The following is a 25947-nucleotide window of genomic DNA, read 5'->3' as shown; positions in this document are numbered from 1 at the left end:
AGATTCTATAATTATGATATTCATTTCAGTTGCAATTTCACTGAGTAGGCAAGAGAAAATCTTCCTGCCAAGCTATCATTGGAAAACTGTGTGAGTTGGCCTGTTATTTTCTCAATTATTGGGAGAAAAAAACTCTTAGAATTCACTATTGACCGTTGTTTCATTGTATTGTGTGTAATTGCTTGGTCATCTATAAATTAAGTGAAATCATAGATATTGTAAACATGTGTGTTTAAATATGTTTTTAGGTCACAGTGAAGTTGTGGTGGAAGCATTTGGCACAATGTGTATGGACGCTTGTGAGCTACAATCTTTGGCTGTTTGCAATTTGGCTGCTAATTCTTGCAGTTTATCGCTTTTGTGTCATTGGTTTTATTTTGGACATGATACTCATTGTGGTAAGTCACTGCTATAGTGTTATTATTTAATTCTTAAATGCTACAAAAACATAAGGAATATATTGTATAAAAAATTTGATGCTTACAGCAAATTGTAGATTCATCTGTCACATGCAGCTAGAACAATTGCCTGTTTAAGAATGAAGCCACATAACAGTGACGGTTCTTTGATTATTAATGTAAGTTGTGAGGCAGTTGATGTGTTTCAAGCTGCTGATAATATTTTCTTGTGCATCGGTGACTTTAACAGCTGAAATTTAGCTCATAGATATTGTATCTCACAAGACATTAATGCAAATTAGTTGTTATGCACCTGAAAATGTGAATTTTGTGTAGCAGTAGCTTAAGTTGAAAGCCACTTACCTACAGACATTGGCCTATATATTGGTTAATGTTACATATGCCAAAGTTTGGTAAGTGTAATGTTATTACAAGCCTACTTATAGGGACAACCTACTTCATGTACTAAGTGCCCAAATTGCATCCATGCTGTAATCTGAAAACAAAGTGAAGTCTACTATATGACTGTGACATATAACGGTAGGCTCCATGCGCATATGCAAGTTGGTATCGATTTATTGCACATGCAGCTTTATATGGACTCATCTGCCAAGGAATCTACCGTATTTACTCGAATCTAAGCCGCACTCGAATCTAAGCCGCACCTGAGAAATGAAACTCGAAATCAAGGAAAAAAATTTTCCCGAATCTAAGCCGCACCTGAAATTTGAGACTCGAAATTCAAGGGAAGAGAAAAGTTTTAGGCCACACCTCCAAATCGAAACAAAGTTGGTCCATTAATATGAAACACAATTTAGGTCGAATGAATGACGATACAGCTACAGTAGTTTGGTTCGAGTCGTAAGCTTAGCAGTTAGCTTTACCAGGTAGCCATTGCTGTGCGCCAGGCGCTCCGTCTGTATTTATACGGGTACCCTTCCTTTTTCGCATGCTTCGTCTGGTTTGCATTGATTGCTTATTTTTCTTTGCTCTGATAAGTGCCGTTCTCTTTGTTATAGGTGTTAACGTCGCTCTAAGCTGAAAATACATTACTGTACTGTGTCATGCATTGTTTGTCGCATTCTGATAATGAGTGTTTACGACCTGTCGCCACTCGCGGCATGGCTTGCTCTTGTGCACGCTACCACCGCCTTATTTTATTTTATTTTATTTTTTTTTTTAAAGGAATCGTCTTATTGGCGAAACAATGGCAAGAGATTGCTATTTGCTGTTACTTACAATGCTGCTTTCTTTGATAATGATCAACAAGAACCAAATAATAGACTGCATATGATAGAATGCATAGATATTGGTTATGAACTGCAGATTGAAACTGAAGAAACTGCAAAAAGGTGGGAATTTAAGGAGATGGGACCTGGATAAACTGAAAGAACCAGAGGTTGTACAGAGTTTCAGGGAGAGCATAAGGGAACAACTGACAGGAATGGGGGAAAGAAATACAGTAGAAGAAGAATGGGTAGCTCTGAGGGAAGAAGTAGTGAAGGCAGCAGAGGATAAAGTAGGTAAAAAGACGAGGGCTAATAGAAATCCTTGGGTAACAGAAGAAATATTGAATTTAATTGATGAAAGGAGAAAATATAAAAATGCAGTAAATGAAGCAGGCAAAAAGGAATACAAACGTCTCAAAAATGATATCAACAGGAAGTGCAAAATGGCTAAGCAGGGATGGCTAGAGGACAAATGTAAGGATGTAGAGGCTTGTCTCACTAGGGGTAAGATAGATACTGCCTACAGGAAAATTAAAGAGACCTTTGGAGAGAAGAGAACCACTTGTATGAATATCAAGAGCTCAGATGGCAACCCAGTTCTAAGCAAAGAAGGGAAGGCAGAAAGGTGGAAGGAGTATATAGAGGGTTTATACAAGGGCGATGTACTTGAGGACAATATTATGGAAATCGAAGAGGATGTAGATGAAGACGAAATGGGAGATAAGATACTGCGTGAAGAGTTTGACAGAGCACTGAAAGACCTGAGTCGAAACAAGGCCCCGGGAGTAGACAACATTCCATTTGAACTACTGATGGCCTCGGGAGAGCCAGTCATGACAAAACTCTACCATCTGGTGAGCACGATGTATGAGACAGGCGAAATACCCTCAGACTTCAAGAAGAATATAATAATTCCAATCCCAAAGAAAGCAGGTGTTGACAGATGTGAAAATTACCGAACTATCAGTTTAATAAGTCACAGCTGCAAAATACTAACGCGAATTCTTTATAGACGAATGGAAAAACTGATAGAAGCCGACCTCGGGGAAGATCAGTTTGGATTCCGTAGAAATGTTGGAACACGTGAGGCAATACTGACCTTACGACTTATCTTAGAAGAAAGATTAAGAAAAGGCAAACCTACGTTTCTAGCATTTGTAGACTTAGAGAAAGCTTTTGACAATGTTAACTGGAATACTCTCTTTCAAATTCTGAAGGTGGCAGGGGTAAAATACAGGGAGCGAAAGGCTATTTACAGTTTGTACAGAAACCAGATGGCAGTTATAAGAATCGAGGGGCATGAAAGGGAAGCAGTGGTTGGGAAAGGAGTAAGACAGGGTTGTAGCCTCTCCCCGATGTTATTCAATCTGTATATTGAGCAAGCAGTAAAGGAAACAAAAGAAAAATACGGAGTAGGTATTAAAATTCATGGAGAAGAAATAAAAATGTTGAGGTTCGCCGATGACATTGTAATTCTGTCAGAGACAGCAAAGGACTTGGAAGAGCAGTTGAACGGAATGGACAGTGTCTTGAAAGGAGGATATAAGATGAATATCAACAAAAGCAAAACGAGGATAATGGAATGTAGTCAAATTAAGTCGGGTGATGCTGCGGGAATTAGATTAGGAAATGAGACACTTAAAGTAGTAAAGGAGTTTTGCTATTTAGGGAGTAAAATAACCGATGATTGTCGAAGTAGAGAGGATATAAAATGTAGACTGGCAATGGCAAGGAAAGCGTTTCTCAAGAAGAGGAATTTGTTAACATCGAGTATAGATTTAAGTGTTAGGAAGTCGTTTCTGAAAGTATTTGTATGGAGTGTAGCTATGTATGGAAGTGAAACATGGACGATAACTAGTTTGGACAAGAAGAGAATAGAAGCTTTCGAAATGTGGTGCTACAGAAGAATGCTGAAGATAAGGTGGGTAGATCACGTAACTAATGAGGAGGTATTGAATAGGATTGGGGAGAAGAGAAGTTTGTGGCACAACTTGACTAGAAGAAGGGATCAGTTGGTAGGACATGTTTTGAGGCATCAAGGGATCACAAATTTAGCATTGGAGGGCAGTGTGGAGGGTAAAAATCGTAGAGGGAGACCAAGAGATGAATACATCAAGCAGATTCAGAAGGATGTAGGTTGCAGTAGATACTGGGAGATGAAGAAGCTTGCACAGGATAGAGTAGCATGGAGAGCTGCATCAAACCAGTCTCAGGACTGAAGACCACAACAACAACAATGATAGAAGATGTTCAGAATTAGAGTTTAGCGGAAATTTTTCTCCATTTGAAAATCTTTGCAGGCGCCTCTTTAGTACATTAAATTCTGCACAGAACTTAGTCATCTTAGATTTAAAAATCTAGTCAATTGCCGTGCTTCATTTCTGACTATCACTATTAAGCATAAGAATTATGCGAATATAAACATGACATGATATGTATATTCTGCCGCCTTTGCTGTTGTCTCACTCTAGTTTCGTAGTTTATTAGGCAGACAGGATTTAAATGAGATAGCAGCAAACATGAAAGAATACATGGCAAAATGTTTATATTCGTATTATTCTTATGGTAAAGAGAATACTGCATATGATTCACAATTCATAATAGTTCCTATTAGCAACCATCTCTTCTCACAGGTAGGAAAAAAATTCAAAAATCAGAATGTAGGGTTGGCCATGTTGACAAACATCCCAAACAGTCTTGCCAGTCAGATTTTCGTGGTACATTGAAATGCTGCTGTACATTGAAATGCTGCTGCATTCGAAGATGAACAAAATGGAATTTGTATTTACTTCGTTGGATAATGTATGAAAACGCAGTGGTCGAAACTCGTGGCGGAGAAAAAAAGCTCGTCTTCCAACTTTTTTTTTTAAATTTATTTACTGACGCAGAGGTTTTGGTGCCAGTATTTATTTATCTTTGTGCCTGCAAAGCATGCCTGCGTAGCGCTACTTATATTTGACGGCAGAAGTTAGTTGTGGCGGCACCTACCAACATTTTTCAGAACTTCCGCTTACTTTGCACTCGATTCTAAGCCGCAGGCGGTTTTTTGGATTACAAAAACCGGAAAAAAAGTGCGGCTTAGATTCGAGTAAATACGGTACCTATCACAGCTTTTTATTCTGACCTCTCTTAATGCTGGGTTATGGTGCTTGGTGCTCATGCTGTGCTAACATTACCCATTGCTTCATATTCTATATCACTGCCTGGTGGGCATTTGAATGGTTCTATTTTTGCATTTTATGGGGATATCCATGTCCCCCGTAACCAGTTGGGAGGGCCAATGTCGTTTTGAGTAAGGCCTAGCTTGGTGCTGCAGATATGATAGTAGCGATGAGCTTCCTGCCAATGATTCAGGCAGCAGGATGGTAACAATGAAACAGTGATACCTGCCACATTCAGGGGTGGCAACATAGTTTCAGTCTCAGTAGTTTGTGTGGGAATTGTTCTTGTACCTGTCTCTTAAAATGTATGAGTTTCCCTAAATGTTTGCCCATTGTAACTGGCTGTATTCACACTTGGTGGCATGGGCAAAAGTCACAGCTGTGCATTTGCAATGGCATAGCTGGAGGCATGGTTGGTGTACTTGGCCTATATCAGCTGGCAGGTCTCAGAATTGGCCTATGAATGTGACTGTTTTGGATCATTTACCATCATATTGTCTGTCTGGTATCGTGAAACTGAGTTGATTTCAATGGTGGATCAGCAGAGTCTGCCTAAGTGTGACTTCAAATAATTGGCCCTCCCCTACCCTCCTGCTTTGTTTTTGAAGAAGATACTTGAGGTCCACCCAGGATTAATACAAAGTACTTGAGCCCAGATGGATGTGCCTGCATATTACCATGGACAAGTGTGCTGTCCCTGGGCATACTGGTCCAGATGCAGTTGGTTGAACAATGTACGTAGCCTGCTGCAATTGTTGTCATTCGTGGACATATACGAGGGTTGAATGAAAAGTAATACTTCCACCTTCGTTGATAGGGTTTGAATGGGAATATTTTGATAAATCAAATGCAGAAATAATCCTTAGAATGTGATCTTTAATTGCCAATATTCACTTTTCCACATAATCACCAGCCAATTGGATACATTTCTGCGAACAATGATCAAGTTTTCTGGAGCTGTCACGTAAGAAGTCGACATTCTGTTTCTGCAACCACAATCTCACAGTTCTCTCAACGTCTTTATCAGAAGCGTAATGATGTCCGCGCAGATTGTCTTTCATTATCAGGAACAGATGGAAGTCGTACGGTGCTCAATCTAGACTGTACAGAGAATGCCGTATGGTGGTGAGATACAGTCTCTGAAGTTCTGCTGTGGTGGCACATGAAGTGTGTGGTTTGGCATTGTCATGCAATAATGTGACCCACATGTTCTTGTGAAATGTTGATTGTGCTTCCAGTTTCTCTCTGAGTGATACGATGATTGTCCTGAATCAGTCTGTCAACATTATGCTTGTGAAACTTGGTGGTTGCTGTAACAGGACATCCAACTCTTTGTTTGTCACACAGGTCAGATATTCCCACCTCAACATCTTTAAACTTATTCGCCCAATGATGCACAGTACTCACATCAATACAATCACCATAAACTTTCACTCTCTGATGAATCTCCTTTAGGGTGACACCTTCTTCTGTCAAGAATTCAATGACCGCACATTGCTTAAATTGCATTGACCGACTGTCTGTGTAGGGTTCCATTCTTTACTCTTAACAACACAACCATTCAATGCTAAGGCTTGCTGCCAACTGGAGCTGTAGAGAAGAGGCTACAGAACGAGCCACTACCTGTCACATACCAATGCTGCCAACTGTTGAAGAGTTAAGAAGGTGGAGGCATTACTTTTCAGCCAACCCTCTTACATTGTGAGGGATTTGATGAGTGTCTCCTGGGTGGACTTCGTTAACACACCTTCATCTATCTAACTTTTGAATGTACATACTAATCACTCGACTTGTGAATTTTACTTCAGGTGGAAGGTACTCAACATTAGGTACCCTCGATACTGTTACACTGGTAGAATCTCAAAAACTCAGACGTGATAAATGCATGGCAACTGCTGGAGACAGTTGTCTGAGGTTCTCCTTCCAATTGCAAACATGTAGGACAGAGAATAGACTATATTACATGGATAGTGCAGTATTTTTAGATTTCCAAAAAGCATTCCACTCAGTAAGACATGTATGCTTATTGAAAGTAAGTTCATATGATGTATAAAGCCAGATTTGTCACGGGATTGAGGATTATTATTATTATTATTATTTCTTTACTTTCTCAGGTGTTAAGTCTGGTTAAAAATGGAAAGTGATGCTGACCTTGATCAAGCATCACTTCCTTTTAACTGTACGGTATATGTTATATTGCATTTAGGAACTTTCGGGTAATTGAACATGTATCAGTAATTACGGATTTCTGTAATTGTATATATAAGTTTGGATGTAGCTGTATTGCATTGATGTACTGGTGGACATTGTGTGGTATGACTCCTGTAGTTGATAGTATAATTGGTATAATGTCAACTTTATCCTGATGCCACATGTCCTTGACTTCCTCAGCCAGTTGGATGTATTTTTCAATTTTTTCTCCTGTTTTCTTTTGTACATTTGTTGTATTGGGTATGGATATTTCGATTAGTTGTGTTACTTTCTTCTTTTTATTGGTGAGTATGATGTCAGGTTTGTTATGTGGTGTTGTTTTATCTGTTATAATGGTTCTGTTCCAGTATAATTTGTATTCATCATTCTCCAGTACATTTTGTGGTGCATACTTGTATGTGGGAACGTGTTGTTTTATAGGTTTATGTTGTAAGGCAAGCTGTTGATGTATTATTTTTGCTACATTGTCATGTCTTCTGGGGTATTCTGTATTTGCTAGTATTGTACATCCACTTGTGATGTGATCTACTGTTTCTATTTGTTGTTTGCAAAGTCTGCATTTATCTGTTGTGGTGTTGGGATCTTTAATAATATGCTTGCTGTAATATCTGGTGTTTATTGTTTGATCCTGTATTGCAATCATGAATCCTTCCGTCTCACTGTATATCTTGCCTTTTCTTAGCCATGTGTTGGATGCGTCTTGATCGATGTGTGGCTGTGTTAGATGATACGGGTGCTTGCCATATAGTGTTTTCTTTTTCCAATTTACTTTCTTCGTATCTGTTGATGTTATGTGATCTAAAGGGTTGTAGAAGTGGTTATGAAATTGCAGTGGTGTAGCAGATGTATTTATATGAGTGGTTGCTTTGTGTATTTTGCTAGATTCTGCTCGTTCTAGAAAGAATTTTCTTAAATTGTCTACCTGTCCATAATGTAGGTTTTTTATGTCGATGAATCCCCTTCCTCCTTCCTTTCTGCTTAATGTGAATCTTTCTGTTGCTGAATGTATGTAATGTATTCTATATTTGTGGCATTGTGAACATGTAAGTGTATTGAGTGCTTCTAGGTCTGTGTTACTCCATTTCACTACTCCAAATGAGTAGGTCAATATTGGTATAGCATAAGTATTTATAGCTTTTGTCTTGTTTCTTGCTGTCAATTCTGTTTTCAGTATTTTTGTTAGTCTTTGTCTATTATTATTATTATTGCTATTATTATTATTATTTTGGAGGGGGGGGGGGGGGGACACAGAAAGTTATATTGGATGGTGAGTCATTGACAGATGTAGAAGTGCTTCAGAAGTACACCAGGGAATTTTGTTGGGACCGTTGCTGTTCGTGTTGTATACTAGTGACCTTGCAGACAATAGTAGCCTCAGAATTTTTGCAGATAATGCAGTTGTTTATAATGAAATGCTGTTTGAAAGAAGCTGCCTAAATATTCAGTCAGATCTTGTTAAGATCTGAAAGTAGTGCAACGATTGGCACTGTGCTTTAAGTCTTCAGTAATGTAAAATTGTGCACTTCACAAAACAAAAAAACTAGTATCATATGACTATAATATCAGTGAGTCACAGTTGGAATTGGTCATCTCATACAGGTACCTGGGTGTGTAACAGTTTGTAGGGATATGATATGAAATGAAATGATCACATAGGCTCAGTCTGTGGGTAAAGCAGGTGGTAAACTGTGGTTTATTGGGTGAATACTGGGGATACGCAATCAGTCTGCAATGGAGATTGCTTACAAATCACTTATAAAACCCATTCTAGAATATTGCTCAAGTGTGTGGGATCCATACCAAGTAGAACCAACAGAGGGTTTTGAATGTATACGGAGAATGGCAGAATGAATGTTCATAGGCTTGTTTGATCCATGGGAGAGTGTCACAGGGATGCTGAAGAAAGTGAACTAGCAGACTCTTTAAGATAGACTAAACTGTCCCAAGAAAGCCTACACATAAAGTTTCAAGAACCAGCTTTAAACACAGACTCTCGGAATATTCTACAACCCACGGAGGCATTTAAACAATCATTCTTCCTGCACTCCATACATGAATGGAACAGGAAAAAACCCTAATAACTGGTACTGTGGGATGTATCCTCTGCCATGCACCTCACAGTAGTTTGCAGAGTATAGATGTAGATAGATGAAAACAAAGCAAAGTCTGTTGTACCATTATGACATCTAACAGTCATACTTGACCTGCTAAGTTGTGGTTGACTTACAGGACTCAAATGGGAAATTAGAGAGTGTGTCCACTAAAAACAAAGCACATTAGATCTTTGAATGACCTGACAAAATCCTTGTGTCCTAATTCCCATGGGCTCTTGTTTGGGTCACAGGGAGGACTGATTTTGAGTTAGGCATAAGAAAGCTAAACCGTTCATTCTGGTTCCTGTTCAGTCCTTGGCTGTGATATGATGCCAAGCCTTTCCATCGTTCTTCTCATCCCCATTGCTACTGATGCAGGAGTTGAGCAATGTAGACCAGAGTAGTCTGATTCAGCAGTCTGCTTCTTATGCCGCGTACACACTGAGACTGAAACATGTTTTCAAAACATGTTTCCGGTAGCTTGATGTGGACACAATTTGGAAACATGTTTCGAAACATGTTTGGAAACACAGAAACATCTATCCGTAGCAGTGTCAGTACAGATCAAAGGAAACAATGTTTCCGGCTAGCTACCACTTGTCACCACTGCACGGCGCTAGCGTGTGTGTGTGTGTGTGTGTGTGTGTGTGTGTGTGTGTGTGTGTGTCGTCAACTTTTTAGCGGTGTTCTGTTTACTGTCGTTTTCGTTTTTGCTTTGTTTTTGTAGAATAATGGAGTGGTCAAGGCAACAAATTGTCGATTTAATTGCAATGTACCAGGGGGAGGATTGTTTATGGAACGTCCGGAGCAAGGATTACAAAAATACCGTTAAAAAACTCGATGCACTTGCAAAAATTGCAGCAGCTTTTGGCACGGACAAGGGAAGTGTTGAGAAGAAAATACTATCGCTCTTGGTTGCATACAGGCGCGAGAAAAGGAAAATTATTGCCAGCAGACCATCTGGTAGTTGTGCAAACACTGCATATGACTCGAACTGGTTCGGCTATCGGCTGCTGCAGTTCTTGGACGATGTACATGAGCCAAAGGTCCCTTTAATCCTTTAACCAACCAACCAACCAACTGCACCTGGATGGAAGCCTAGTCTCTACAGGCACTCAATCTTAACCACATTTCGACTATTGGGAGCCGTCTTCCATACTCAGCTCACGTAGCAGGTTATTTCCGCCAGTTCTTCTATAGAATGTTTTTCTCCACCAACGACGAGGACGCCTTTCATTTTGTTTGTGTAAACCTTCTAACATTAATAATGCAGCTCCACATATCATTATTGTTTCTTCGACACCAGACATAACGCAGCAGCAGACGATACGAACACAATAACACAAGGGGCACTGCAGACGGCGTGAACACACGAGAAATGTTTGCCGCCAGTGTGGACGGAAACAGAGACCAGAAACAAAGTCGGAAACATTTGCGAAACATCGCAGAAAACAATGTTTCCGGCAGAAACATGTTTCCAGTGGCAGTGTGTACACGGCTTTATGTGTCCTGTAATAGGACTCACTCATTGGCATTAAGAATGTGTAATAAGAAGAGTAAGTTGTATGTGCCATTTCCATACTTTTGGGTAGGTGCTTTAGCCAACTCCAATGGACTGATGATAATTACATGTGGTGGACAGGTTGATAGTCACTGTATTCAGAAAATTGTGTAATGTGGGGTGAGCCTCATGTTGCCTTTGGTTGCAAAACAAACTGCCTCCTGGGTGTTGAAATTGTGTTGTTATGTGGACCTATAAATTCTAGTTCCAAGGCGTAAGGCTCTCCTCTTCACCTTTTTTGCCATTTTTTGTCTGAGGGTTCAAATAGGGCTCGGTAGTAAATATAATTTCTTTATGTAATATATTACTGCCAAGCTTTTCAATTTGTGACTGATTTTTTATTTCTTTAATAATATTTTTGAGGCAACAACTACTGACTGTTCTTTCAGCGGTTTTATTGGACAGATTTACATCAGTCATATACAGCAGCATGTTTTTCACCAGAGTGAAGTGACTTCCCCACTGCCAGGCAATGAACAGATTTCAGACTTTTGTTTAATGTACACAAATTCAGCACTTATTTTGCATACTAATTTAGGAGATACAAAACTCGGCCTACCTTGAGTATAAATTTCCTATAATTTTCTTTTCCAAGATAAGATCACAGTTTTTTCAGATCTTTTGAATTCATTTGCACAATGAAAATTTTTCTTGTCTTGCTCCTGAGTGACTGCTGTTATGGTTATGTTATATAGGTAAAATCAAATATGGAAACTCCAGGTAGTTCCATTGTTATCTAGATAATTTGCCCATTGTGGAATACTGTGGAGGAGTTGTTAAAAAGTATGCTAATTTCACAAGTACCCTGTCTTGGCGTGGTATAAGGTATTGGTCACTGTCTGGCTGGGCAGTGATAGTTTTCTAAAAATTACTACATCTTCTAATATTTAAGGCTAAATGATTACTCTGCAATTCACAATTAAGTGCTTGGCTGAGGGTTTATCGAACCACCTTCAAGATATTTCTCTATTGTTCCACTCCCGGAACAGTGTGTGGAAAAAACTAACACTTAAATCTCTCCGTACGAGCTCTGATTCCTCTTATTTTATTGTGATGATAATTTCTTTATGTATATACACTGAAGTGGCAAGTGAAAATTTGTACCAAGGCCAGGAATTGATCCCAGGTCTCCTGCCTACTAGGCAGGTGCATTAGCCACTAAGCCCCTTGGCACAACGATTCACACAACTACACTATATACACAAAATCATATCTATATGAGACCTGTAAAATCTCTGAAATTGTGTCATTACATGATAATTTCTCCCTATGAAGGTGGGTGCAAACAAAATATTAATGCATTCGGACAAAAAAGTTGAAATTTCATGAGGAGATCTTGCTGCAATGAAGACACTTTGTTTTAATGATTGTCACACAAATTTGTGTATCATGTCCACAGGACTCTTCCCCTGTTTAGCTATAATGCAAAATGAAGTGCCCTTCTTTCAACTTTTTCAATTTCCTCTGTCAGTCCTATCTGATGCAGCAATACTTCAGAAGAGGGTGGTCAAGTGTAATGTAGGCTTCTCTTTATTAGACCAGTTGCATTTTCAAAGTGTTTTGCCAATAAATCACAGTGTTTGGTTCACTTTCCATACAACATTATGTATGTGATCATTCCAATTTAAGTTGGTTGTGTATTTAGTTGCCTTGACACACTTTAGATTTTTGTGATTTATCGTGTAACCAAAATTTAGTGCATTCCTTTTAATACACATGTGGATGATTTCACACTTTTCATTATTTAAAGTCAATTGCCACTTTTTGCACCATTCTTGTACAAATGGTTTTGTTCATATGATGACTTTACAAAATGGTAAATAACAGCATCATCTGAAAACAATATAAGAAAGCTGCACAGATTGTCCAGGAATAACAGAGGGCCTATAACATTGCTCTGGGGAATGCCAAATATTGCTTCTATAACAATGAAAACTATCAGTTTTTGACAATATAGTGTAATAGGATAGATAAAAAAATCTACTCGCCAAGTGGCGGCAGAACAAGCACATAAAAAAGATTACAATTATGCAAGTTTTTCGAGTCAGGAGCTCCTTCTTCTGGCAGAAGGATTGAAGGGGAAGAAAGAAGGATGAACGAAAAGGACTAGAGAGGTCTAGGAAAAGGGGTAGGTTTTTGGAAAGTCGCCCAAAACTGCAGGTCAGGGCAGACTTACTGGACACGATGAGAAGGAAAGACTTATTATTGGGGACTGCACCAGACGAGATTTGAAAACCTGAAAGCTTAAAGGTGGAAGACAGGGTAATATGCAAGACAGAAATTGTTGCTAAAGCATCATGCATGAGTTAATAAAGAATGAAAAGCTAAGTATATTTTACATAAGGGAGGTGGGTGGGGGACAGAAAAAAACAGACATGTCAGAAAGTGAAATGTGTAGAAAACTAAAACAGAGTGAAGAAAGGAATATTTACTGTGAATAAATGCCAAGACAGAAGAAATTAACGTAAATTAAGGGTAGGCGGGTGGCGAGAACCAAGGACATAATGTAGCGCTAGTTCACACATGCAGAGTTCTGAGAAACTGGTGTCTGGGGGAAGAATCCAGATGGCCCATGTGATGAAACAGGCACCAATGTCATGACTGTCACATTGTAAGGGATGCTCTGCAACAGGATATTGCTTGTTGCCAGTATACACCCTCTGCCTACATCCATTCATCCTGACCAGCACTGTTTACATAACAGCTTGTATATGAAGTATCGTTTCACAGGTGGCTATCTCCATTTTATGATATGTTTTACCAGTTACAGGGCAAGAATAGATAGTGGTAGAATTGTGCATAGGGCAAATCTTGCAGTGGGGATGGTCTTGGGTGTAGGAGCCATAGGGTAGGGAGATCAATGCAGAAGGAGAATGGGGTCTGACAAGGATATTATGGAGATTGGGAGAGCGACAAAAAGCTGTTCTAGGTGTGGTGGGCAAAATCTGACAGTACAGATCTCATTATAGGATATGGTTTTCGGAAGTCATGGCCTTGTCGAAGTAGCTGATTAGTACATTCCAGACCAGGGTAATACCCATGATGAGTGGTGTGCTCTGAAGTTGTTTCTTGGAAGGATCAGCAGTACCAGAATTGGATGTGATGGCCTGGGAAATCTGCTTTTGAACTGGGCCGGTGGGATAATTATGTCCAGTGAAGGCTGAGGTGAGAGCAGCAGTGTATTGCTGTAAATAGTTTGCATCTGAACATACATCTATGCCTCGAATGCCAAGGCTGTGTGGGAGGGAACGTTTGACATATTAAATCTATTTGGTTCGAAAACATGCTTGTGCACTATCGAAGCTAAGGTCTCACATTCTGTTTCTTGAAACCTACCTGTCCCTTGGAGTTACTCCAAAAGGCCTAACATTGTAAGTCCCTGTTTCTGGATGTAATCCTACTATACACCAGGCTCTCTTACAGTTTCAAATACAGCAATCTCTTGCTAACAAAATGTGCTCAATCTGCTGCTTGCAGTCTCACAGCGGAAATTCCAGATTGGGGCCATCTATGTCTGGGGTAGTGTGGTAGAGTGACCCGCTCTATTATGTCAGCAACCAACTGACTGAAACAAGATTTTTTTCCTAACACTTTGTTTAGTAGGACACATAAATTGAAAATCCCAATGTCCTTCAGGAAAAAGAAAAAATTCTGTATCCTTTGGTGTATGTTCACATTAGAGGGAAAGATGACAACTGCTGGTCCTGTCTGTCAACTGCATTCATGGAATTGTTGTTTTGTATAATACTTGGGGCTTCTGGATTGGGATTTGGGTTTCATATCAGTTTTTTCTGTTGCTGTGATATTGACATCTGTATAGATAGTGGATAGAATATATACTTCTTTTTTACCCTTCCACTTCAGAGCCATGAGTTTGTGTGGAAATATCCCAAGAGTATCTTGTAGATCTGTCACTGCAGCATTTGTGCCTCTTTTAGTGAGCCTTGCAAACAATGAAGGGACAGTGTACAAGTTGTCAACATATACTGTACGACCATGACAGTTGCATGAGATCCATAACACCGTCACTAATTGGGATTTCTTTATTATTTGCCCCACATATTTTTCCTGTATAGTTATCAAATCCTGAACAGTAGCCACTATCTGTTTCACAAATTTCGAAGAACTTTATTCCAAAACATGCTCCTTTTTGGGGATCGAATTGTATGCAGTGAAGTCTATCTCTGAGTATCATTAGGCACTCATCAATTGCAATATCTTATTCACAATAACAAAAACTTTGGAAGTTTTGTTTCAGATGGTCAGTCACAGATTGTAACTTGTTCATGTGCTTTGCAAGGTCAGCATTTTCATTACATATAAAATGAAGGAACCTAGAAATATATAAGAATCTTGCATAGGGTATGACGTCAAAAAAGAGAGGAGTATGAATTGATTTTGTTGTTGTTGTTGTTGTTGTTGTTGTTGTCGTTTACAGTCCGAAGACCATTTGATGCAGCTCTTCATGCTACTCTGTCCTGTCAGGGTGTATACGGCCCGGGACATCCGGGAGATCCGGGAAAAACCCGGGAATTTTTTCATCCGAGACAAATCCGGGAAAAACCCGGGAATTTTTTAGAATTCCGGGATTTTTCATTGTTTTAGATTTCAGTTAAAGTTTTGTAGGTTTGACGTGTGTCCGGCCGGAGTGGCCGTGCGGTTCTAGGCGCTACAGTCTGGAATCGAGCGACCACTACGGTCGCAGGTTCGAATCCTGCCTCAGACATGGATGTGTGTGATATCCTTAGGTTAGTTAGGTTTAATTAGTTCTAAGTTCTAGGCGACTGATGACCTCAGAAGTTAAGTCGCATAGTGTTCAGAGCCATTTGAACCATTTGTTTGACGTGTAAGATCTGATACGCTGACAAAGAACTTTAGTCCACTACTGCTGAATAATACTGCAGCAATGAAACATAAGTCAGAGAATAACACCAAAATAAAAGTTTAGTTGTATAGACATGGGTAATTCACACAATGCACAGACCAGTTTGCCAACACCGAAAAGTGTCAAAGGCTTTAGGTCGAAGATTATGCAGTACGTCCGTAACAACTAATGTGCATTCGATGTGCGTGCCGTCACAATTCTTTACATTTCTAACAGATCACCAGAAAATATTACGAATAGTGGCTTGAGATGCGTTACTTGCAAAGTAAATTTCCACGCAAGAAGATTTATGTTACGTGTGAGAATGTGCAGTGAATTTCTTAAATCACAGGGCGTTATAACTCTCATTCAAAACGTAACACTTTGAGGATCAGCCATTTGAAAAATGTCGGACCCAGAAGATAAGTCATTTATGCCACTATTTAAAATTTTATCGGCACATTTGTATTTGATATGAATTAACGTGTAACACACACTAAAAAAAGGCCGAGCTTCAAGTTAGTTTTCATATTTAACGTTGTTGTTTCATAGATAAAAAAATATGCAATCGATGGCAAAAAGTGTAATTGACCTTCAAAAACAATGTGCATAATGTGTTACTGAGCAATGTCACAAGCCTCTTCATGCCAGACCACCTCGACTTTTCTACGCAACTGATAATCATTTTGGCACGATATTAATTGCCAAATTAGAGCCTGTTAGTAGGCGTACGGACTTCCTATCATTGTAGGACTAATAACAGTGGATGCCAATAGACGATGCAATTCTCGTTCGTACATACACTTCTACTTGCGAGTTAACCGGTGTAGAAACGCACTTTGCTGAGTTGAGCGAGCTCGGCCTACCTTCGTAACGTTCGCGCCGCGGCCTGTCTTTCTCGTAGGCCTCGTGCTCTGAATAACTACAGTCATTCGCTAGCGAGATCACGTGACATGAGCTATGACTGGCTGACAAAAGTGCATCGCTCAACGCAATCTCTATTTTAGAGTTTCGGAAGCTACCGTGCTGTAATTTGTGGAATTTGTGTATATACTTTCGCAATATGAAAATAAACTTTGTGCATATTGTCTCGCATCAAACAACTGTCCAAACGCATTGTTTTTCATGGATTTCGTTTCCTAAAGTGCTGCTACGTCGTCTGCCGGTATAAGACCTTTACGATTCAAAGGACTGATAGGTTTTACAGCTCCGAGGGAAAGCATACTGTTACTTAACACGGATGTATTTTCACCCGCTTTATACGTTCAAAAATGGTTCAAATGGCTCTGAGCACTATGGGACTCAACTGCTGAGGTCATTAGTCCCCTAGAACTTAGAACTAGTTAAACCTAACTAACCCAAGGACATCACAAACATCCATGCCCGAGGCAGGATTCGAACCTGCGACCGTAGCGGTCTTGCGGTTCCAGACTGCAGCGCCTTTAACCGCACGGCCACTTCGGCCGGCCGCTTTATACGTAATTTCATCCGGGAGAAATTGTGTTTTTAACCGGGAAATCCGGGAAAAATCCGGGAATTTCTTTTTCTTGTCCACGTAGACACCCTGCCTGTGCAAGCCTCTTCATCTCTGAATAACTACTACAGCTTTCATCCTTCTGAATCTGCTTACTATAGCCATCTCGTGGTGTCCCTTTCGATTTTTACACCCACAGTTCCCTCCAGTACTAAATTCGTCATCCCTTAATGTCTCAGAATATATCCTGTTGAGTGACCCTTTTTTCTAGTCAGTTTGTGCCACATATTTCTTTCCTCATCAGTTCTATGCAGTACCTCTTCATTAGTAATGTGATCTACCCATCTAGTCATCAGCCTTGTTCTGTAGCACCACATTTCAAATGCTTTTCGTGTAAACTGTTTATCATCCTCGTTTTACTTCCATACTTGGTTATATACCAGACAAATACCTCCAATAAAAAGATTCCCGACACTTAAAACTATACTCCATGTTAACAAATTTCTCTTCAGAAATGCTTTACTTGCCATCTCCAGTCTACATGTCATATTCTCTCTACTTTGACCATCATCAGTTATTTTGCTCCCCAAATAGCACAATTCATTTAGTAGTTCAAGTGTCTCATTTCCTAATCTAATTCCCTCAGCATCACCTAAATTAATTTGATTACATTCCATTACCCTTGTTTTGCTTTTGTTGATGTTCATCTTATTTCCACCTTTCAAGACACTGTTCATTCTGTTTAATTAATTGCTCTTCCAAGTCCTTTTCTGTCTCTGGCAGAATTACAGTCTCTTCAGCAAGTCTCAAAGAGTATATTTCTGCTCCTTGAGCTTTAATTCCTACTCCACATTTTTCTTTGATTTTTGTAGTGCTTGCTCAATGTACCATTTCAGTAACATCTGGGATAGGCTACAACCCTGCCTCACTTCGTTCTTGCCCGTTTTTTCTCTTTCATGCCCCTGGACTCTCATAAATGCCATCTGGTTTCTGTACAAGTAGTAAGTAGGCTTCTGCTTCCTGTATTTTACCCCTGCTACCTTCCAAATTTTGAAGAGATTATTCCAGTCAACATTGTCAAAAACTTTCTCTAAGTCTACAAATGCTATAAATGTAGGTTTGCCTTTCCTTAACCTGTCGTCTAAGGTAAGTCATAGGTTCAGTATCACTTCGCGTGTCCCTACATTTTTCTGAAATCCAAACTAATCTTATCTGAGTTCAACTTCTCTATCAGTTTTTCTATTCTTCTGTAAAGAATTCATGTTAGTGGTTTGCAACTGTGATTATTAAACTGATAGTTTGGCAGTTTTCACACTGATCAGCACCTGCTTTCTTTGGAATTAGAACTATATTCTTGAAGTGTGAGGGTATTTTGCCTGTCTCATACATCTTGCACTCCAGACGGAATAATTTTGTCATGGCTGGCTCTCCGAGGCTATCAGTAGTTCTGACAGAATGCTGTCTACTCCCAGGGCCTTGTTTAGACTTAAGTCTTTCAGCGCTCTGTCAAATTTTTGTCACAGTATCGTATTTCCCCCTCTCCTCCTTGTTTACATCCTCTTCCCTTTCTGTAATATAGTTTCCAAGTTCACCTCCTGTGTAAAGCCCCTGTACATACTCCTTTCACCTTTCAAATTTCTCTTCTTTGGTTAGGACTGGTTATCCATCTGAGCTCTTGATGTTCGTACAGCTGCTTCTCTTCTCTCCAAAAGCCACTTTAATTTTGCTGTAGGTGGTATCCATCTGTCCTCTGGTAAAATATAGATCTAAATCCTGACATTTCTCCTCTTAGCCATTCCTACTTAGCCGTTTTGCACTCCCTGTCAATCTCATTTTTAGACATTTGTATTCCCTTTCACCTGTTCCATTTGCTGCATTTTTAAATTTTCTACTTTTATTAGTTAAATTCAATATCTCCAGTGTAATCCAAGGTTTTTTACTAGGGCTTTTTACCTATTTGTCCTCTGCTGTCTTCACGACTTCATCTCTTAAACCTACCCATTCATCTTCTAATGTGTTCCTTTCCTCTGTTCAAGTCACCTGTTGCCTAATGCTCCCTCTGAAACTTTCAACAAAGTCTGGTTATTTCATCGTATACTGGCCCCATATCCTTAATTTCCTACCATTTTGCAATTCTTTTAGCTTTAATCTACAGTTCATGAACAGTAAATTGTGGTTTGAGTCCACATCTGCCTCTGGAAATGTCTTACATTTTAAAATCTGGATCCAAAATCTGTGTCTTCCATGTGTACAATCTTCTTTCACAATTCTAAAACGAAGTGTTTGTAGAGATTAAATTATGCTCTGTGCAAAATTCTACCAGGCAACCTCCTCCTTCATTCCTTTCCTCCAGTCCCTATTCTCATGCCCTTCCTCCCCCCCCCCCCTCCCCTCCACCTCTCTCCACCCCCCATCCCTGCAGGTCCGGAGGTTAGAATAGGCCAACTCACACGTTTTGGCCTTTGTGATGGTCCCCTGCAGGGTTTGACCTCCATTTTTCAAAATTTTCTCGAAGAGCAAGCCAATTGGGGAAGGGCGCCTTACATGGTGCGTCGTGTCCGTCATGCGCTGTGGCTCTCAGAATATGGACGATGCGGGAAATAACTGTCTGCACTGTATATCCTTCTCCAGATGGTGCAGTACCCCTGAATGTATTAGTTGCATTGGTTGATTAACTCCTAAACCTTTCCTACTTTTAGGAGATTTTAACGGCCACAACCCCTTTTGGGGTGACACTGTGCTTACTGGCCGAGGCAGAGATGTCGCAACTTTATTGTCTCAGTTCGACCTTTGCCTCTTAAATACTGGGGCCGCCACACATTTCATTGTGGCTCATGGTAGTTACTTGACCACTGATATATCCATTTGCAGTCCAGGACTTCTCCCATCTATCCACTGGAGAGCACATGACAACCTGTGTGGTCGTGACCACCTCCCCATCTTCCTGTCACTGCCCATGCGTCAAGCCTACAGACGCCTGCCCGGATGGGCTTTAAACAAGGCGGACTGGGAAACTTTCACCTCTGCTGTCACTGTTGAATCTCCCCCACACAGGAACATTGATGAGATGGTTGAGCAGGTGACTACAACAATTGTTTCTGTGGCAGAAAACATGATCCCTCGCTCTTTAGGGTACCCCTAGTGAAGACAGTCCCTTGGTGGTCAGCGGAAGTCACTGAAGCAATTAAGAAGCGTTGGCAAATTCTACAACAGCATAAGTGGCACCCTTCCCTGGAGCACCTCATAACCTTTAAGTAGCTCTGTGCTCGCATTCACCAACTTACCAAACAGCGGAAGCAGGAGTGTTGGGAGAGATATGTTTCAACCATTGGGTGCCATACGTTACCTTCCCGAGTCTGGGAAGATCAAACGTGTTTACGGGTACCAGACCCCAACAGGTGTTCCCGGTATTAACATAAATGGCGTGTTATCTACTGACGCAAATGTGATTGCCGAGCACTTTGCTGAACACTATGCTCGAGCCTCTACGTTGGAGAATTACCCCCCAGCCTTTCGCACTCCCAAATGGTGGCTGGAAGGGAAAGTTCTCTCGTTTACTACATGCCACAGTGAACCCTATAATGCCCCATTTGCAGAGTGGGAGCTCCTCTGTGCCCTTGCACATTGCCCCGATACAGCTCCTGGACCAGATCAGATACACAGTCAGATGATTAAACATCTTTCATCTGACTACAAGCGACATCTCCTCGTAATCTTCAACCGGATCTGGTGCATGGCGCCTTTCCATCACAATGGCGGTAGAGCACCATCATACCAGTGCTCAAACCCGGTAGAAACCCACTTGATGTGGATAGCTATCAGCCCATCACCCTCACCAATGTTTTTTGTAAGCTGCTGGAACGTATGGTGTGTTGGTAGCAGGGTTAGGTCGGGACCTGGAGTCACATCGCCTATTGGCTCCATGTCAGGTCGGCTTCCACCAGGGTTGCTCTGTCCCTGATACTCTTGTTTTCCTAGAGTCTGCCATCCGAACAGCCTTTTCCAGATGCCAACACCTGGTTGCCATCTTTTTTTATTTACAAAAAGTGTATGACACGACCTGTCGACATCATATCCTTGCCACTTTATACGAGTGCGGTCTCCAAAGCCCACTCTCAATTTTTTTCCAGAATTCCCTGTCGCTTCGTACATTCTGTGTCGAAGTTGGTGCCTCCCATAGATCCCTCCATATCCAGGAGAATGGGGTCCCGCAGGGCTCTGTATTGAGTCTATCTCTATTTTTAGTGGCCATTAATGGTCTAGCAGCAGCTGTAGGGCTGTCCGTCTCACATTCTCTGTATGCAGACAACTTATGCATTTCATACTGCTCCGCCAGTAATGGTGTTGCTGACAGTGCCTACAGGGAGCCATCCACAAGACGCGGTCATGGGCTCTAGTCCATGGTTTCCAGTTTTTGCTGTAAAGTCGTGTGTTATGCACTTTGTCGATGTCTTTCCATAATGACGATTCATTCACTGTAGTGGAGACATATCAGTTCTTAGGACCGGTTTTTGATGCCCCTTTGACTTGGCTTCTTCACCTTCATCAGCTTAAGCGGAAATGCTGGCAGCACCTAAATACCCTCCGCTGCCTGAGCAACACTAACTGGGGTGCAGATTGCTCTACACTGTTCAATCCCGCCTTGACTATGGGAGTCATGATTCTCCGGTGCCCTCAGTGTTGCATTTACTTTACCCAGTTCACCACTGTGGCATTGACCTAACGACAGGAGCTTTTAGGTTGAGTCCAGTACCAGCATCCTTGTGGAAACTGGAGTGCCTCCATTGCAGGTTAGGCGTGCACAACTGCTGGCCGTAGCACATGTTCGTAGTTCTCCTGCGCATCAGAATCACCGTCTCCTTTTCCGACCCACGGTGGTTCATCTCCTGTATCGGCGGCCTAGGTCAGGGCTTTCAGTTGCAGTTCGTGTCTAATCCCTTCTTTATGAACTGGAGTCCTTGCCTTTACCACCTATACTTGAGGTCCATTCAAGTACAAGGCCGTAGCTTCGCCTGGACCTTTCACATGGCCCTAAGGACTCAGTTAACCCCGTGGCTCTCTGCTGCCACTCCCCCTTGATTCTTGTCAAGTATCGAGACCACGATGTGGTTTACACAGACGGCTCGATGGTTGATGCTTATGTCCATGGAGGACATATTGAACAGCATTCCTTGCCTGATGGCTGTAGTGTTTTCACTGCCGAGTTGGTGGCTATATCTCGTGCTCTTGAGCACATCTGTTCATGCCCTGGGGAGGCGTCTCTTCTGTGTACTGACTTCTTGAGCAGCCTACAAGCTGTTGGCCAGTGCTACCCTCGTCATCCTTTGACAGTGACCATCCAGGAGTTCATCTATGCCCTGTAACAGTCCGGTCGTTCAGTGGTGTTTGTCTGGACCCCAGGTAACGTCAGAATCCCAGACAACGAACTTGCTGACAGGCTGGTCAAACAGGCTAAGCGGTAACCACTTATGGAGATCAGCTTCTCTGCAACTGACCTGCGTGCAGTACTGCGCCTCAAGGTTTTGCGGCTTTGGGGGACAAAATGCCATAACCTCAGCATGCACAACAAACTGCATGCCATTAAGGAGACTATGATTGTGTGGCAGTCCTCCATGCGGGCCTCTCGCAGGGACTCTGTGGTTCTCTGCCGGCTCCGCATGGGCCACGTTTGGGTGACACACAACTACCTCGTGCGCCGTGATGACCTGCCTCATTGTCAGTGCGGTGCCTGGCTGATAGTGGCCCATATCTTGGTGAGCTGACCTCCTTTGCCTGCCCTGCTCTTCAGTTAACAGACTCATTGCCATTTAATGCTTTTAGGGTGGATGTTGTAATGTGTCACAGAGCGACTGGTTTTTCCTTTTTATTCTTGTGGTCGGCCAGCCACAGTCATCTGCTGTCTAGTTTTTACCCTTTCTACTTGTTTCTTGCTTCTCTCTATGGTTTTCTTCTCCTATTTTTGTCTGTAGTAGTGCTGGTTGTCCTTCTGTCGTTCTTCTGGTTCTTCATTTCTCTTGTTATTGTGCTGTACGTCTCCTTTCTTTTCATCTTTCCCTTGTATAATTATTTTATTGGGAACAAGGGACTGATGACCTCGCAGTTTGGTCCCTTCCTCCTCTCGTTTAAACCAACCAACCAACAATCAACCAACCTCCTCCCCCAACGAACCATGGACCTTGCTGTTGGTGGACTGGCTTGCGTGCCTTTGCAGTACTGATTAGTGTACCGTAGCTGCAACCCCAACAGAATGGTATCTGTTGAGAGACCAGACAGATTTGTGGTTCCTGAAGAGGGGCAGCAGCCTTTTCAGTAGTTCCAGGGGCAACAATTTCGATGATTGACTGATCTGGGTTTGTAACATCAACCAAAAGGGCTTCATTGTGCTGTTACTGTGAATGGCTGAAAACAAGGAGAAACTAAAGCCATAATTTTTCCCAAGTGCATGCATCTCTACTGTATGATTAAATGATGGCATCATCTTGAATAAAACACTCCAGAGGTAAAATAGTCTGCCTCTGGCCACGGACTACTCAGGAGGATGTTGTCATCAGGAGAAACAAAACTGGTTTTCTGCAGATTGGAACACAGAATGTTAGATCCCATAATTGCATAGGTAGGTTAGAAATCTGAAAAGGAAAATCGGATAGGTTGAAGTTTGATATAGCGGGAGTTCAGTGGCAGGAGGAACAGGATTTCTGGTCTGGTGAATACATGATTATAAATACAAAATCAAATAAGGATAATGCAGGAGTAGATTTAATAATGAATACAAAAATAGGAATGTGGGTAAGTTACTATGAACAGCATAGTGAATGCGTTGTTGTAGTCAAGATACAAACAAACTCAACAGTAGCACAAGTTTATATGCCATCTCCACAATGATGAAGAGATCGAAGGATTGTACGTGGAGTTAAAAGAAATTATTCAGGTAGTTAATGCAAATGAAAATGTAACTGTGATGGAGGCCTGGAATTCAGTAGTATGAAAAGGAAGATAAGGAAAAATAGTAGTTGAGTATGGACTGCCATAAGAATACTTAAAGCAAAATATGCTTGAATTTCTTCAGAATTAGCAGGAAACAAGGCAAAGTATGACACTTTTCATAAAAATCTTTTGCATATCTGTCTTTTTCCACTGCTACATTCTCTCATAACAACAAATAGACCCTGTTTCTGTAAATATCTAAGGGGGTTAGTTGTCGAGGAAGTTGTCTTTGAACCCGAGAATTGATGCCACTAGAACCAGAAAACGAAATTTTGGAAGGTTTATCGTGATTTATTCCCCATTTTCATTTTTCTACCTTCTGTTTTTTACCAGCACTCATACCTGTTGGTGCAACATCACTGTCACTATCTCTTCGATCACTTTCAGGTTTATCACCGTCACCTTTATTCAACAGACTTTTGATTTCCATGTCTGAGAGAAACTTTTTATGGTATGAAATTGCTTGTGACTACACAGCTGGTGAGAAACCTTGAGAATTGTTGTTTTTAACTCACAAAATATTAAGGGAAATAGTGTGTGTGGTACACTGCGACATAGATATATTTCTCAGCTTTCCAATTGATTATAACGTGTCGTGCCATCTTTTGACAGAAAAGAAGAAACCATAGCTGCTTGGCCTGTCTCACAGCCAGCATTGTAATAATGAATTTGAAACCTGTGGCCATCTGTATAAGCCAGTGGGTTTAGCTGCTTTTCTACATCAAGTTACTCATGTTGGGAATTGTTCTTGATTCAAATTCTGGAATACGTACTTTTCTTCATTGCTGAAGGAATTTCAGAAAACCGTGTGTTCAGTAACTTGGCTTTATCATCAGTATCGTTACCATTGCTATCACACAGTGAAGGTATTAAGTGCATTTTACCACTAGTGTACTTAGCATAAGACCAGCATTTCCTTAGGTTTTCTGCCAGATTTATAGACAGGATTTAGTTTTGGAAACTATTAAAAGCTTCTCACATACAAGATTATGCTGATTTTTGAGCTTTTATAAAACTTTGCAAGTCTTGGGGATTTAGTATTCTTTTAAATTTGGCTTGCTTTTTTCGTAGTGTCTGCAACAGTGTTCTGACCTGTTTTATATACCGTGGGGATCTGTACCATCAGTTATTAATTTATTTTTGTGTATCTCTCTCGATTACCATCGATACTGTTTCTTTGAATTTATAGCTCTGTGAGGTTTCTTCATTACTCTGATGGATGTAAACAGAGAGTCAGTAGTATTGGTGTGATTCTAACATAATTTTTTTGTCCATATATGTGGTATCTTTATTTCTGGACAAATTTCTTTTATGAATTAGTTTAATATGTTGTCATGGAGAATACTCAGAAAACTGTTTTGTTGGTAATGAACTTTCTCAAAAATGCATGGAAACAATTGTAGGTGCGAGAACTCAACTTGACAGAAGTTGCGGCAGCTGTACGTTCTGATCTGTGGTTAATGTGCCAACGCCCATACGTGGTGATGGGTTCACTCTTGGTATATTTGGTGGCAATAGCAGGCTTCATACAAGACCCTTTGCCAGAGGAAGATGAAGATCATAACAGATCAGGAGTCCCAGGAGGTAGATCATGGTGGTATTCATTACCAATTGGCTCTCGTTGGATTGACTGCTTCTTTCGACCTGCCCAAGCTCTTGGAATGTGAGTAGTTCTTTAACAATACTTTACTTGTGTGATCAGTGTACAGTAATTCCATTTTGCTTTAAGAAAAGTAGAATACTTGCATTCAGTCAAAGAAAATACTATTTTTTGTAATTCTAGTGTAAACTGATATTGCAGCTGATACATTTGAGTATGTACATAGTTAGTCACCATGAAAGTGCAATGCTATCATGTAATTTGTGTGCCATTAGTATCACTTCTTTAAATTTATGCTGTGTGTTGTTGGACAGAAATGTCATACCTTCAAGACCTTTCTTTCACTTTCTTCATTCATTTGGTTCGTAGTGG

At 40.8% G+C, this 25947-nt stretch overlaps 1 protein-coding gene across 2 annotated transcripts in view; it reads left to right on the top strand.

Moving 5' to 3' along the window:
• LOC126191336 (E3 ubiquitin-protein ligase RNF103-like) overlaps nucleotides 1-25947 on the top strand; it is a 428517-nt gene that overhangs the window by 66897 nt on the left and 335673 nt on the right. For both annotated transcript variants that reach the window (XR_007538339.1, XM_049932174.1), the window contains 2 exons: nucleotides 249-398; nucleotides 25379-25638. Coding sequence is in view for 1 of the 2 variants with exons in the window: in XM_049932174.1 (XP_049788131.1) it covers nucleotides 249-398; nucleotides 25379-25638 (410 nt within the window). In the remaining variant the exon portion in view is untranslated. The remainder of the gene's footprint in view (nucleotides 1-248; nucleotides 399-25378; nucleotides 25639-25947) is intronic.

This window comes from Schistocerca cancellata, chromosome 1 (assembly GCF_023864275.1).
Source record: "Schistocerca cancellata isolate TAMUIC-IGC-003103 chromosome 1, iqSchCanc2.1, whole genome shotgun sequence".
NCBI classification, from domain to species: domain Eukaryota; kingdom Metazoa; phylum Arthropoda; class Insecta; order Orthoptera; family Acrididae; genus Schistocerca; species Schistocerca cancellata.
This window is presented reverse-complemented; position numbering and strand designations above follow the sequence as displayed.